The sequence below is a fragment of the Schistocerca americana genome, chromosome 7 (genome assembly GCF_021461395.2).
Source record: "Schistocerca americana isolate TAMUIC-IGC-003095 chromosome 7, iqSchAmer2.1, whole genome shotgun sequence".
Lineage (NCBI taxonomy): Eukaryota > Metazoa > Arthropoda > Insecta > Orthoptera > Acrididae > Schistocerca > Schistocerca americana.
In genome coordinates this window covers 111,472,860-111,486,758 of record NC_060125.1, presented here as the reverse complement: position 1 = coordinate 111,486,758, position 13,899 = coordinate 111,472,860, and the positions used below count along the sequence as shown (strand labels likewise).

General features: G+C 41.3%; 1 protein-coding gene across 1 annotated transcript in view; it reads left to right on the top strand.

Annotated features, from left to right (window-relative positions):
- The window catches only part of LOC124622585 (4-coumarate--CoA ligase 1-like), a 314,336-nt gene that overhangs the window by 94,802 nt on the left and 205,635 nt on the right, over window positions 1–13,899 (top strand). The window contains exon 2 of the mRNA XM_047148334.1: window positions 3,143–3,353. Coding sequence (XP_047004290.1) covers window positions 3,143–3,353 — 211 coding nt within the window. The remainder of the gene's footprint in view (window positions 1–3,142; window positions 3,354–13,899) is intronic.

The window sequence follows — 13,899 nt, the reverse complement described above, 5'->3', positions numbered from 1 at the left end:
TTTTCAAATTTTTACATTTTGCTTTGAAGTAACGCAATGCATCAAACTTTCAGCAATTTCTACCAGCAGAATGTATATAAAGCAATAAAATTGGTGAAAGTTCACAATATTAGATACAAAAGCAGTACATAAAATCAATGTATACTGCCATGGAATGGTAGTTCTGCAATTGTTGATTGCTGAGGAGTTTATATATTGTTGAGATGTCTCCAAACGAAAATGCAGAAGTGAGCTGGACTACCATTAACCACCATCATGTGGTAGCAATCTTTTGTGGTGTCAGTCAGTAGCAATGGACACATAGGCTAAGATCAGTGATAGTATTTATTGCCCATTGTAACCTTAGCTGTGCCTTTTGCCACCATATTGTATGAATAACTATGGTTGATAGCTGGGTGTGTGCTTTGAAAATGGGTATGTCAGCCCGAACCTGGTAACCAGTAACCTTAATTTTTACATCAATGCAACTGAGATGGGGTTTTGGGTTGACACACACACTTTAAACCACACACCTTGCTATAAACCATAATTATTCATACGATATGGTGCCAAAAGGTAGGGCTAAATATACAGTCGACAACATGTTGGGAGGTTACCCTCATCTGTGGCATCTAGTAGTCAGGCCTACTAGATGAGTGCTTTCATTATTCATACATCAGAAATATTTTGATGATTTATCAAACCCACTGCAACTATGCTTGAAATTGGAGACTTAGTACCTAACAGTTAAGCTATAATTTATTCTTGTCTTTACTTCTGACTAATAGCTTGCGCACATCTCCTCAACAAAATGGCTATCCACAACTCAATAATCAAGACCACCATTTGTTTCATATATCTCCTCTTTTATTATAATAAATTCTTTCACGCTAATGTTGCATAATTTATTGCATTACACTTAGACACAATAGTTAAACAAGGGATGCTCCACCCAATGGGCATGACATTACATAAGCATTATACTATTCTATGGTCTCGTAATGTTTCTGTTTATTGCTACTGTCCACTTTCTGGATTGGTAAGGAATATTGCGCTACTTCATCCTCTCCCACACTCTCATAATCTCATTCATTAGCAACCTAACGAATATACTATCGAGCTGCACTAAGGAAAATCCTTTTGACCCCCATATTTTAAACTAATTCGCTACTGTCTCATGAAAATCACACACATTAAATATACAAAATAAGTCTATTGTCAGTATAAAACACATCACAAAAACAAATTGTTTGGTTATCTACTTGTTCTGCTTTCCCACATCAATCAATAGTCATCCCAGATTCACACGTCACTGACCCACGTAACAAATTTCCCTACCACGAACTCTGGAGGATTTATGCACATCTCCCTGTGCAATGCAACCCACATGGTGTTACCGGGTAGATGGTTGACTCACCTCAATTCTGTCTCAGAATATCAGAATATTAAGCTAGCGTCACACGAATGTATCTCATAACGGAAATTTTTGGTATCTTAATTATCTCACACACGGATCCTCAACTGAAAGCTTGGACAAGCACTTCTATTTTGTTATTGTCTCATAGTCAGGTTGAGACTCACACTGTCCTCACCACGTGGAAGTGCTTGTCTCTAATTCAAGTTCTGCACACGCAGTTCCTAAATATTTTTAACTTAGATTTATGCCGGCAAGTATTTGGTCTTAATATTACCACACGCAAGTATTTCGTCTTATAATTACAAGAAGTGGCTTCATTGTGACCGTTGGTCACTTCCAAAGAATCCCATGTTCCCCATGAATTTTACCTGCTTGTCTTTTTCCAACAATTCACATGAGCCTCCAACCAAAAGTTTCTGAAAAGAGAAATCATTACTTTTATCTACTCTCAAATATTCCACATGCATACCATTGTCATTTAAATTTGTTTTTATGGCGCACACACAAAACACGTCTTCACACCTCAGGAACCAGCGACAGAGTGCCGAAACATGGCCATTCATCAGGTCATCCCAGGCTTCTACAGAAGTGGGGTAGGACCTTGTCACCGTATTGGTCAGCCACATTCCAGGCCATCTAGTGCTCTGGCATACTTCCTCTCTTTGGTTCGGCGAAAGGTGACCAGAGGACTGTCTCAAAGATGATTATAGAATCTACCTTCGCCATCTGTCGTCAGCAGACGACCAGCCATTCATTCAATTCACGAACATCACCAAACTGGATATAGGGATCTAAGGAAGTGGACATCTGAATAATTAAATAAATAACTTGTCCTTCTTTCCTACATCGGTATCCGGATTCGGTGTATTAAATAAAATGGTGTTATTGTACAAAAAATGTTGTTCTGACAAGAACAGTGAAGTATGTTATTGTACGTTTTTTCTATGTTGGGCAGTACTGTACTCTTTCAATGTACTGTCATTTATCGTAGTCTATGTGTCGATCGCTACTGATTGACACAGCCAAAGTATGCTACTACATGATGGTGGTCAACCTCACTTCTGCATTTTCATTTGGAGACATCTCAACACCCACCTCTTCTGACAGCTCGGTCGAGGTTGTCCAGTCGCATGGCCAAACCAATTACCAGACCTCAACACTTAAAATATGTGCCTGTGCGGAACATGTAAGAAATCGTGTACTGTGGAGTGTATCCCAGATGTGCAGACACTGGAACAAAGCATTCACGCTGCTTGTGACAGCGTTCAAGTGCACATACAACCATGTGCATCAGCCGCTATTGTATAGTGTTCAGACATGGTTAGAGCCACATTGAACACATTTTCTAATGGTGATCTCTTCACAGCATATTGTGCACGGTATTGTGCTGTAGAGACCTAATACCTTGTAGAATAAACACCATGCATTTCCAGCCATAGACCCTAAGACCTTTCCTGCTCTGTATTCTCTGAAATCGTTTCCTGTAATTTGTCCCCATTCAGCAAAATAAACCTGTATTTTCTGTCCCGTACAGCTCCTTCTAGTACCACGAAAGCCGCCCCAGATGTCTTACATCCTCTCATCTGATCCCTTCATCAAGCTACATACATTCCTCTCTTTGCTGATTCTGTGGAGAGCCTTGAGCTATCGGTCCACTTTATCTTCCGGGACCTTGCATAAGAGCACACCGGAAAAGCTTTGATGCTCCTCTTGTCTAGGAACTGACAGCTATACATCGTGTTGCAGGTGTACCCAGAGCTGTGCCGCCTTACCGTCACCTACCGCGAACTGTCGCAGCGCGCTGCTGGCGTCGCCTTGGAGCTGAAAGAACGTGGTTTGAAGCCCGGCGACGTGCTAGTGGTGGCCACGAGCATCGTCCCACAGTTCACGCCTGTCATGGCCGGTGCTCTGCTGAGGGGCGTGACCGTAGCTCCGATCAATCCAGGATTCGACTCCAGTGAGTAAATCTGGCTAGTACTTATGGTAACTATTGGTGTGTTTAATAGTTACCTATGTTCTCAAAATTCATCAAACTTGCAATGTATAATGTTGTAGTGGTCTTTTTCTCTTAACACAACATATTGACATTTTATGTTTACTGGCGTCCATAGTCCTGCAGTATTTTAGGAAGGATAGTATTTTTCAGTCGACTGCTGTTAATACTGTTTATTCACTACGACTGCGATTTCAGCCTTATGCCTGTCGTTCTTTGTAAGAGGACACTGTCCTATTGTCAGTTATGTTTACATATACCATGTGTGTAATAATTTTCATCGCTTACATGTAAGAACGGAGCGCTTGACTATCCAGCAGTGTGCATAATTTCCACTGCGACGGGATGTGTGGTCGTTGTTCAGATAGCCTTTAGTAAGCAGGATTCAAGAACGAATCTTATGTGAAGTACAGCAGACGTTTTTCATCTGTGGCACTCAACAGTATATGCTGATTAAAGAAAACACTTCGGAAATGTTTTCGACAGCATTAGAGAACACAACCTCAAATATAATTTTAAAAAAGGGACTGAAAACTGTTAATAGAACAAAATAGAAAATTATGTTGTTCATCATTTAAGACGGGAATTTGCGCACGTATTTCATCAGTATGTCTAGCAAATTTCGTCTGGCAGATTGATTTTCGCGTTGTTCAAGATTAATGACGACGTATATCGTGAACTATGAGTTGTACACTGATATGCTTTTGTAGGTACGTCCAGTAGTATATGTGTCCACTGTATATATGCCTACTGCCTGTGAAGTAAGTTGTGAGTAGAGCTAGCGGCAAAGAATTAATACATTAAAATGTCATGCAGGATGCGGCAGTTTCTCACGCATGACAGTGTCTATGACTTCATAGCTCCTGATCTATGACTCGTACAATGATACATTTTTCTTGGTACGTTCAACAGCATCTGCGGATATCATCTGCGAAATATGTTGCGAATAGAGTTAGTAGTAACTGTTAGTATTGCATGATGCAGCAGTTCCACACGCATCTTATTGTTCATGACGATATATCTCCTAACTATGGTCGTACGATGATATATTTTTGTAGGTACATTTAGCGACATATGTAAGTTCTGTCTGCAAAATGTGTTGCAAATAGAGTTAGTAGTAAAGAAGCAATAAATTAAAACGCCATGTTTCCTGTGGCAGTTTTAGTGCATTAACTGCTAAAATGTAGTAAGCGATAGAGATCTCAGGTTCGAGTCCCGGTCGGGGCACAAATTTTCAACTCTCCCCATTGACATTTATCAGCGCCTGTAAGCAGCGAAAGGTCTGGATTTCATTGTGATTTCGTTCTGTCAATATTTGTCCTCACTTAACGAACAGTCTGCTTCCCTGCTAAAAGAAAACAAATTCAAATTAAAATGTTAAATGGCTAAATTCACGCTAGTTCTGTTGTCGACAGCACCTTCATTCTTCATTCCACTTCTCCTTTCGTGGCCTGTGGGGCATATACTTCCCATTAAAGGTATTTTTTTTTTTACAACGCTTAAGAGTATATGTATTACCACTTCTGTACGCTCCTGGCATCTGGTGGCAATCCGCTGCGCCAGCTGTTGCTTCCGTTTATTGCCTTCAGGAGTGTGGGAAGTATATATCCCACCAAACAACGTTTTAATGGTTACTGGGAAGTACAGTTACCACCAGTAGTTTCTGGAGGGGGCTTGGGAAGCATATTTACCACAAAATTAATCTGTCATTTGTAGTCTTTGGAAAGCATACTCACCCCGCAGCTCGTGGTCGTGCGGTAGCGTTCTCGCTTCCTACGCCCGGGTTCCCGGGTTCGATTCCCGGCGGGGTCAGGGATTTTCTCTGCCTCGTGATGGCTGGGTGTTGTGTGATGTCCTTAGGTTAGTTAGGTTTAAGTAGTTCTAAGTTCTAGGAGACTGATGACCATGGATGTTAGGTCCCATAGTGCTCAGAGCCATTTGAACCAGCCAAAGCATACTCAGCACCAACTTAGGGGTATCCCAAAGCTTTTGGGAATATGTCTTACCACGGTTGTCTGTGTGTGACATCTCGTGGTAGTACACTGCACTAGGTGTATAAAAACTGCTATAACAGTTTCCGTTTGTCGTGGGATCACTACTGTTGTCGGAACACATTGCTTTGCTACTGCAATATACATTATTGTGACTTGCATCAGCTCGTGTCTTTATTGTGTGATAATGTTTCAAGGATAATTTTCGCATTGTGCTAAGTAAACTTTAATATCAGTAACAAATATTTTTTTAAATAAATTAAAAGAAAACGTAAAATAAAAACAGGAGACACTTTTCATAATTTTTTACGTGTAATGGCAACACATAACAGCTCACAAAAGGGGAATGGGAAATCCATTTACCACCATGGTTTCAATGCTTCACACAGGAGCCGTGGTGATATGGTCCCAAATCACAAAAATAAAATTATCAAGAAATAAATATAGTCAGTTGATTGCAATTCTAATAGGACAGCAAAAAATTATTTTCGTTGAGTTACTACAAAAAATGCGCAAGCTGAAGGGCTAAACTGGACAGCTTTGATGAAAACAGAGGCAATCGTTCTCTTAGTGAATCTATGACAATACAGGTTTCCATTTCTCTCCCGGCTTGTATGAAAATACCAGAAACATTTGATGTCGCCGACCGTCGCGGTGCACCTTTTTACCCACAGTGCTAGGTAAAGTGCGGCGTGTGGGCCGGTCAACTTGTAGCCTGCAGTCAAGCCCTCACCTCTTACGATTGGTATGCGGTTTGGGATTTCCATTGCTAATACCCAGGCCGGACTCACTCAAGTCAAGGACCCTGATTAGGATCCCCTAATGTGTTCGCCGCCTTGGATCAGCAACTCAGTCGTGCGTGAAGTACGGATTTGTCTGTGTGTGGTGCTGTGATCTGTTTTATGCAAGAGTACTTGTTGGCTGCCAAATAGGTGTGCCGTACTAAAATAGCAGTCGCTCCAAAAATGGTTCAAATGGCTCTGAGCACTATGGGACTTAACATCTATGGTCATCAGTCCCCTAGAACTTAGAACTACTTAAACCTAACTAACCTAAGGACAGCACACAACACCCAGCCATCACGAGGCAGAGAAAATCCCCGACCCCGCCGGGAATCGAACCCGGGAACCCGGGCGTGGGAAGCGAGAACGCTACCGCACGACCACGAGATGCGGGCGCAGTCGCTCCAAAAGGCTTCAGTAAACATATTGTTAAATCGGACTGACAGTGTTTCTATGAATGTGAAATAATGTTGTGTTATATACAATAATGTTGGGGGCTGAAGATATGGAGTAAAATTTGTACCATGGCGAGGACTTGAAGCAGGGCTCGTTGCTTGCTAGACAGGTGTGATAGCCATTACACCACCACAGCAGTATAGGTAACGCGGCTGCATGGACAACGCTAGTCCAGTGCCCTCCCTAACACAAATTTCAGTTCATGTCTTCAGTTTATTTTGCCCTTTTTAAATCGTCACTGGCTAGAGTTGTCAGTGCGGCTGAGTTCCTATACTGCTGTGGTGCTGTAGTGGCTAGCATACATCCCCAGGAAGCAAGGACACCTGGGTCTTCTGCTTCTAACATTATCGTAGATTAATTTCAGGCTAATACATCTCAAGGAAAATTTAATTATATGAGATCTAGTATAGTGTCACTATAGTTCCATCAGTTGGTATCGCTGAAGAATCGCACATTTCTAAACAGGAAAGGCTGATAAAACTGTTTCGCAAGCAGAATCGTCTTACGAGAGTGCTAAAGGAGAAGAAAGCGGAGCAGCCCAACATCATCAAGGAGAAAGAAAATCATCTAAGAAAGACAGCGGTCTTAAAGTTGTCACTGATCTTAGCAATGCGGCAACCTGGAGAGATATTATAAATGATAATTTTAAAATAAGAAGAATTCACATTAGTGAAAAAAATGTAAAGTTTTCTGGGAACAGTGGGACAAGAAGGTGTTTTATAGATTTTCATTGCTGCTATCATCTATCAAATGACGAAAAGTTAAACGGACATGGCTTGTATATTATCGAACGAAAGGTAGTGCGTATTACTTTCGTTACAAGTTGTGCAGTTCGCGTTCTGGTTCTCTCACAAGAAATGGTTTAAGAGCCTGTAAAGCTTGACAAAATTCTCACTAATTATGAACTGACCTATAACCATATTACTGAAATTTGCAATTGTAATGAGCTTTCTCAGACCATTAAAAACTCAAACTTAATGATAAGGCAACTGATCAGTAAGGAAATTAGAAGTTCAAATGTGTGTGAATCCCTAAGGGACCAAACTGCTGAGGTATACGGTCCCTAGACTTATTACACACTACTTAAACTAACTTATGCTAAGAACAACACACAGACCCTTGCCCAAGGGAGGACTCGAACCTCCGACGGGAGGACCACGCAATTTGTGACATGGCGCCTCAAACCGCACGCCCACTCCGCGCGCCAAGGAAATTAATAGAGATCGGTTTTGTTAAGGTTGTTTTCCATAATATGTGGAAATAAATAATCCATTACGAGTCGACAGTGTTGGAAAATTCAGGTAATGGAAACGTTTTAAGGCAAAAGCTCAAGTTCAATCCAGAATTAAAAGTCCGTATAATTGTGCTACTATATCTGGGAGACTGATTACTTATTTAAGTAAGGGCATACAAAATGAAATCAGTACCACAATTTCTGATGAGATCATATGTGACATGAAGAATATCATAATCAAAAATAAATATTATTCAACAAATGGTTCAAATGGCTCTGAGCACTATGGGACTTAACTTCTGAGGTCATCAGTCCCATAGAAGTTATAATTACTTAAACCTAACTAACCTAAGGGCATTACACACATCCATTCCCGAGGCAGGATTCGAACCTGCGACCATAGCGGTCGTGCGGTTCCAGACTGTAGCGCCTAGAGCCGCTCGGCCACCCCGGCCGGTATTATTCAACGCTATTGGACAGTATGCCATATTTAAGACCAAGGAACAATAAAGCGCGCTTTCAAGAACAGTAGACGTGTTTTCCAAACTAGATGCCACTTTTTGACACTACTGGAAAAGGTCTGAATGATTTGTTGTTTCAGATACTGTGTAAGCTTGACGTACCGCTTCACACTTCCAGATAAAATGTGTTGAGAACGGAAGCAGCACGAAGAGTATGAGGAGTGGCACTCAGACTCGTATCATCGAAGGAAATCCAAGAGTTCATTATAGCCCTTGCGGTGCTCATAAGTTGAACTTGGTCGTTAGTGATGCGGTTAAATCATCTGTAACTGCGCTACATCTGTTTTTCGGCGTAGTTCAACGATTGTTCACAATTATTCTCTGTCTCAGTGTAGCGCCGGAGAGCACTCAAAAATCACGTAAACCTGACTCTGAAGCCGCAACTTGCAAGCAAGACGTTTCCCCATATACCACAATTGCGTTAAGGATATATTTGTGCATGCCAGTGTCTGTAGATTCTACAGAACGTAGCTGCCGGTCGGAGTGTCCGTGCGGTTCTAGGTGCTACAGTCTGGATCCGAGCGACCGCTACGGTCGCAGATTCGAATCCTGCCTCGGGCATGGATGTGTGTGATGTCCTTAGGTTAGTTAGGTTTAAGTAGTTCTAAGTTCTAGGCGACTGATGACCTCAGAAGTTAAGTCTCATAGTGCTCAGAGCCATTTCAACCATTCTTGAACGTAGCTAAATATTATTAAAAAGCTGTCTGAGAACTTCCATGAACAACAAGCGCCTAAGAGGTCGTAATGGCAGCGGAAAGGAAGAATGCGCGTCGCCTCGACATGAGAAGTTGGTGAAGGTCTTCGCTGCTCAAAAAGCAAGAAAAGTGAAGATTTAGATGAGAAATTTTTAAAATAACGTTTCTACAATTTGGAAGAGTTTACTCCATTTTATTTATCGTTAGACAGAATTCGTTAAAATATACGCCGGCCGCGGTGGCCGTGCGGTTCTAGGCGCTCCAGTCCGGAGCCGCGCTGCTGCTACGGTCGCAGGTTCGAATCCTGCCTCGGGCATGGGTGTGTGTGATGTCCTTAGGTTAGTTAGGTTTAAGTAGTTCTAAGTTCTAGGGGACTGATGACCACAGCAGTTGAGTCCCATAGTGCTCAGAGCCATTTGAACCATTTTTGTTAAAATATGAATGCAATTTTGCGTTGTTACAGCGGTGCGTGTAAAACTTATTATTACCTGGTCAGCCGATCTTTTCTCGGAACGATTGTGAAGTTTTACTAACGCGTGATCAACAGTGATGAAGAATTACGAAAACAAAATTCAAGAATGCTTGTCAATCGAGTTTATTTCTACGACAACTCCCACCTTTTACTTTTTTTGGCTGTAAATGCAGATTAATGTCTCACACCATCAGGTAATCCAGCACTGAACAGCCACTTTCTGGTTGTTAAAAAATAATAATAACATTGAAACGTTCCTTCGTTACAACCAGTACAATACCTGTAGTAATTTCTTGTTTCCGCAATTTATATGAAATATTATAAGGATACATTTTTAATACATTACAAAATCGCCAAATGCGTCGTTGCTGTTCAATTTGCAATTAAATAAAACATTATATCAGACATAGTTTTCAAGGGTAATTTTGCACGTGATATTTCACCGATTAGATCAACTTCGTAACGTAATGTGACGTACAGGAAATTTTCCAAATGTGAAGAGGATTTTGACATATGTAAGAACAGCTTTTCTGAAAGATGTGCAAAAATACTTAGTAATTTACTATAACAGGCACAACTAAAATCAATTCGGACTGGTTTAGTATTACTGCAATATTAGAAATGCTCAATAAATTTTTAGATGCTATTTTTCCAGTTCTGTTTTGTGTTAGTTTTAAGTACAGTTTCGTTCATTTTAAGTGCTTATTCGCATATTTTCGGTGAATATTTTTTAGTGTATGTTTCTAGTATTTTGTGCATATTTTAATGTATAAATGCATACATCTAAGACGGCAAAGCCAGAGATAAACATATAATAAACTCTACACTACCTAGTGTTCTTACTGCTCGAGCTTACCACGTTCCACTCGACATGCCAACGAGTGCTATGACTGCGCTGAGTCGTAGGTATGCTAATACTTACTGGCACGTTAGTATACAGATTCAAAGAAATCTCAACCGCCATGTTCATCAAAACTGTTTGAGCTCTGTATACACATAGGAATTCAGACAGACAGACAGACAGACACACACACACACACACACACGCGCGCGCGCGCGCGCGCGTGCACAGACACACACACACACACACATATCATTATTTGCGTTGAGACCCTGCAGGATGACGCAAAGCATTCTGCCTCATTTCACCATTCTTACTGATGTTCCCACGATTCCCTCATTTCTTCTCCATGGAGTCTGTTTCTATTCTCAGTCTACTTTGTCCCTGGGTTCCTTAGGACTTCTCTGACCTAACATTCCATTTGTATATCTTGTCGAACTTCTGTTGGATCGATTAGTGCTTTTTCTAGATCAAGTCTGACATGTGTGATCCACGGTATTGTTGACTTGACCCCTTGCACGTATGTCATAATTCTGTTGGTGAGTCTTGTTGGTGGTAGCCCGCTGATGTACCCATAGAACTTTAACCTCCTTCTTCTGGCATCTGCTGCTAGGTTTCGCATCTTTTTTGTGGTTCTCCTACAGTGTAATCCACTCTTATATCTCTCTTCTGTCAGCTTTGGGATGAGGATTTTTCTCGTTATTTTGTGTCTTCATTTCACTCTACTTTCCATATCGCTTTTCGTATGGAGTGTTAGTTTCTCACTCGCATACAGTATTTCAGGCTTGATTACTTTGTTGTGGTGTCTGATGTTTGTTTGAATGGACATGCAGTTCATGTTATGTACGTCTTGTGCTCTGCTGTAGGGTCTCTCTAGTTTTTGTAGTCGATCCTTCTGTGAGATCTTTTGAAATGTGTATCTTACCGCATTTTGTGTTTAACTTTGGATGTTTAATTTTGAGCTGAAGATTTAAGATTTACGGAAAGAGGCCAACTTTTTGTGCACATTCTTGTAGCATTTCTATGTTGCTGTTGCTTCGTTATCCGAGAGTATCACCATGTCGTATGCGGTGTCTCGGGATCGTCCTAGTCTTGTTGGTTCCCAATGCCCTTCGATTTACAGTTCGTTTTCGTGCTCTCTCAGTACTTTGTCTAGAAAAGGGTTGAACACTAGCGGGATAACGTGGTGCATTAGCGTACTACATTTTCGATTATAAACGGGTCAGAGATTTGACCCATGAATTTAACTTTGGATGTTGTGCCACCCAATGTCAGTTTGATTAGTCGTAGTGTTATTAGGTCGAATCCCTGGTTTTATAAAACGTTGAATAAGAATTATGGTTCAAATGGCTCTGAGCACTATGCGACTTAACTTCTGAGGTCATCAGTCGCCTAGAACTTAGAACTAATTAAACCTAACTAACCTAAGGACATCACACACATCCATGCCCGAGGCAGGATTCGAACCTGCGACCGTAGCGGTCACGCGGTTCCAGACTGAAGCGCCTTTAACCGCACGGCCACACCGGCCGGCTGAATAAGAATTATGAGTCAACAGAATAGTATGTTTTCTTGAAATCTATGAAAATTTAAATGAGTGGACTATCCCTGATAGTCTTGTATTTTAGATTTGTTCTCAGATTGATGATTTGCTCTGTGCATGAACGACCAGTGCCAAATCGTGTCTGGTATTCACATTTTGTGTTCTAACTGTTCTTGTGTTCTCTGGAATAAGCACACTGAGAAAATTTTGCAAGTGGCCCGCAGCAGAGAGATTCCTCTGCATTTGTTCGCATTCGCCCTACCCCTTTCTTGTGTATCGGGTGGGTAAATGTACATTTCAGTCATCAGGAAGTTTTTCCTCGTTGGTAGATGGTTGTGAAAGATCCTATAAAGAATTTGGTCCGTGATTCATTAGTAGTTCTGCAGTCGTGCCGACTTCAAGGGATATCTTGTTGTTTTTTAATTTAATTATATCTCTTCACAAGTAGGCGGGAGTGATTGTGAGTGAGTGAAGGTGAAGTCCTGTGTTGAGAATCTTGTTCCAGGTCCAGGGCAGTTAAGGAGATCAGAGGAATAACACGCCAGTTATTCTCTTGATTAGTTAGTGCGAGTTTTCCATCTTGTTTACTGAAGGATAAGTTTTGAGGTGTGTACCGCGGACATTGTTTGCGATAAGTCACGTACAATTCTCTCGTGTCGTTGTTGCGGAAATTTTTCTCTATAACATCCAGTTGTTCATTGATATACTTTTGCCTTACGAAGTTTGCTGCCTATTTTCGTGACTCGTTGAAATGATATAGGTTTCCTAGGGATTTTTTATTGTTGTATTCCTGGAAAGCTTGTTTGCGTCTCTCTTGTGCTTTTTAACATGATATGTAGTGCCCTGCCGGCCGGTGTGGCCGAGCGGTTCTAGGCGCTTCAGTCTGCAACCGCGCGACCGCTACGGTCGCAGGTTAGAATCCTGCCTCGGGTATGATGACCTTAGGTTAGTTAGGTTTAAGTAATTCTAAGTTCTAAGGGACTGATGACCTCAGATGTTAAGTCTCATAGTGCTCAGAGCCATTTGAACCATTTTTTTAGTGCTCTTTTTGCCTGGTATCAGTTCTTTTACTTTTTCTGTGATCTCTCTATACAGTTCTTCCCATGTGTTTGCTTATTGTCTATTCCATTCCTGCTTTATGTTAGATTCTATGATCTTTTTCGTGTCAAATTTGTCTATGGGTGTTCTTTTCTGGTGGATTTTGATTCAAGTTAGCTTGTAGTCTGAATCCACGGTCACACCTCGGTGAACCTGAATGTCGTGGATCTATTTCTGGACTGGAGAGGATATCGCTCCATGGTCTGTTTGGAATTCTCCCATCTGTTGTATAGGTGACCTTCATGTTTTCTGTTTTTGTCGGGATTCCCTGAGGGGTGTTAACATATCCTTCAGGTTGTTCTTCTGGAATAGTTCCACGAGTCTCATGCCACTTTTCTTTGTACATCTGTGTACCGGAAACTTTCACACAGTTTTCTGGTGGCTTTTAGCTCTGACGATTTGTACATTGAAACTACGTAGCAAAAATTTTATGTTGTCGTTGGGGTCTTGGTCGAGAATTTCTCTGTTGACTTAGGGTGTATTTTGTTATCCCCATTCGCGGGGGCGTGTGAGTTGATCACAGTATATTTCTTGTATGCATACTGTAGGCGCATTATCATTAACCTGTTTTTTATGGGGGAGACTCGTCTGATTGAATTGATTATCTGCTGGTGCACCACGGAGGCCATATATTTTATTTACCTATCTCTAATGTTAGGCTGTGCAGTTTTCCTACTTGGAGCAGTGTTTTTATGTTAAATGTTCCAAAAAATGTAAGTGTTTTGAATGGAAGTTTGCCGGAGAACTGCGATTTCCTCCGTGATCGTTCCAGGTTCCTCAGAATCCGCGTTTCGGTTTGCCGTCTGTTGACGGGCAGGTTGGTCATCTTCTGGCGTACTGTCGTTATTGCTCCCACATGTCGCGGTTGCTTGTAATC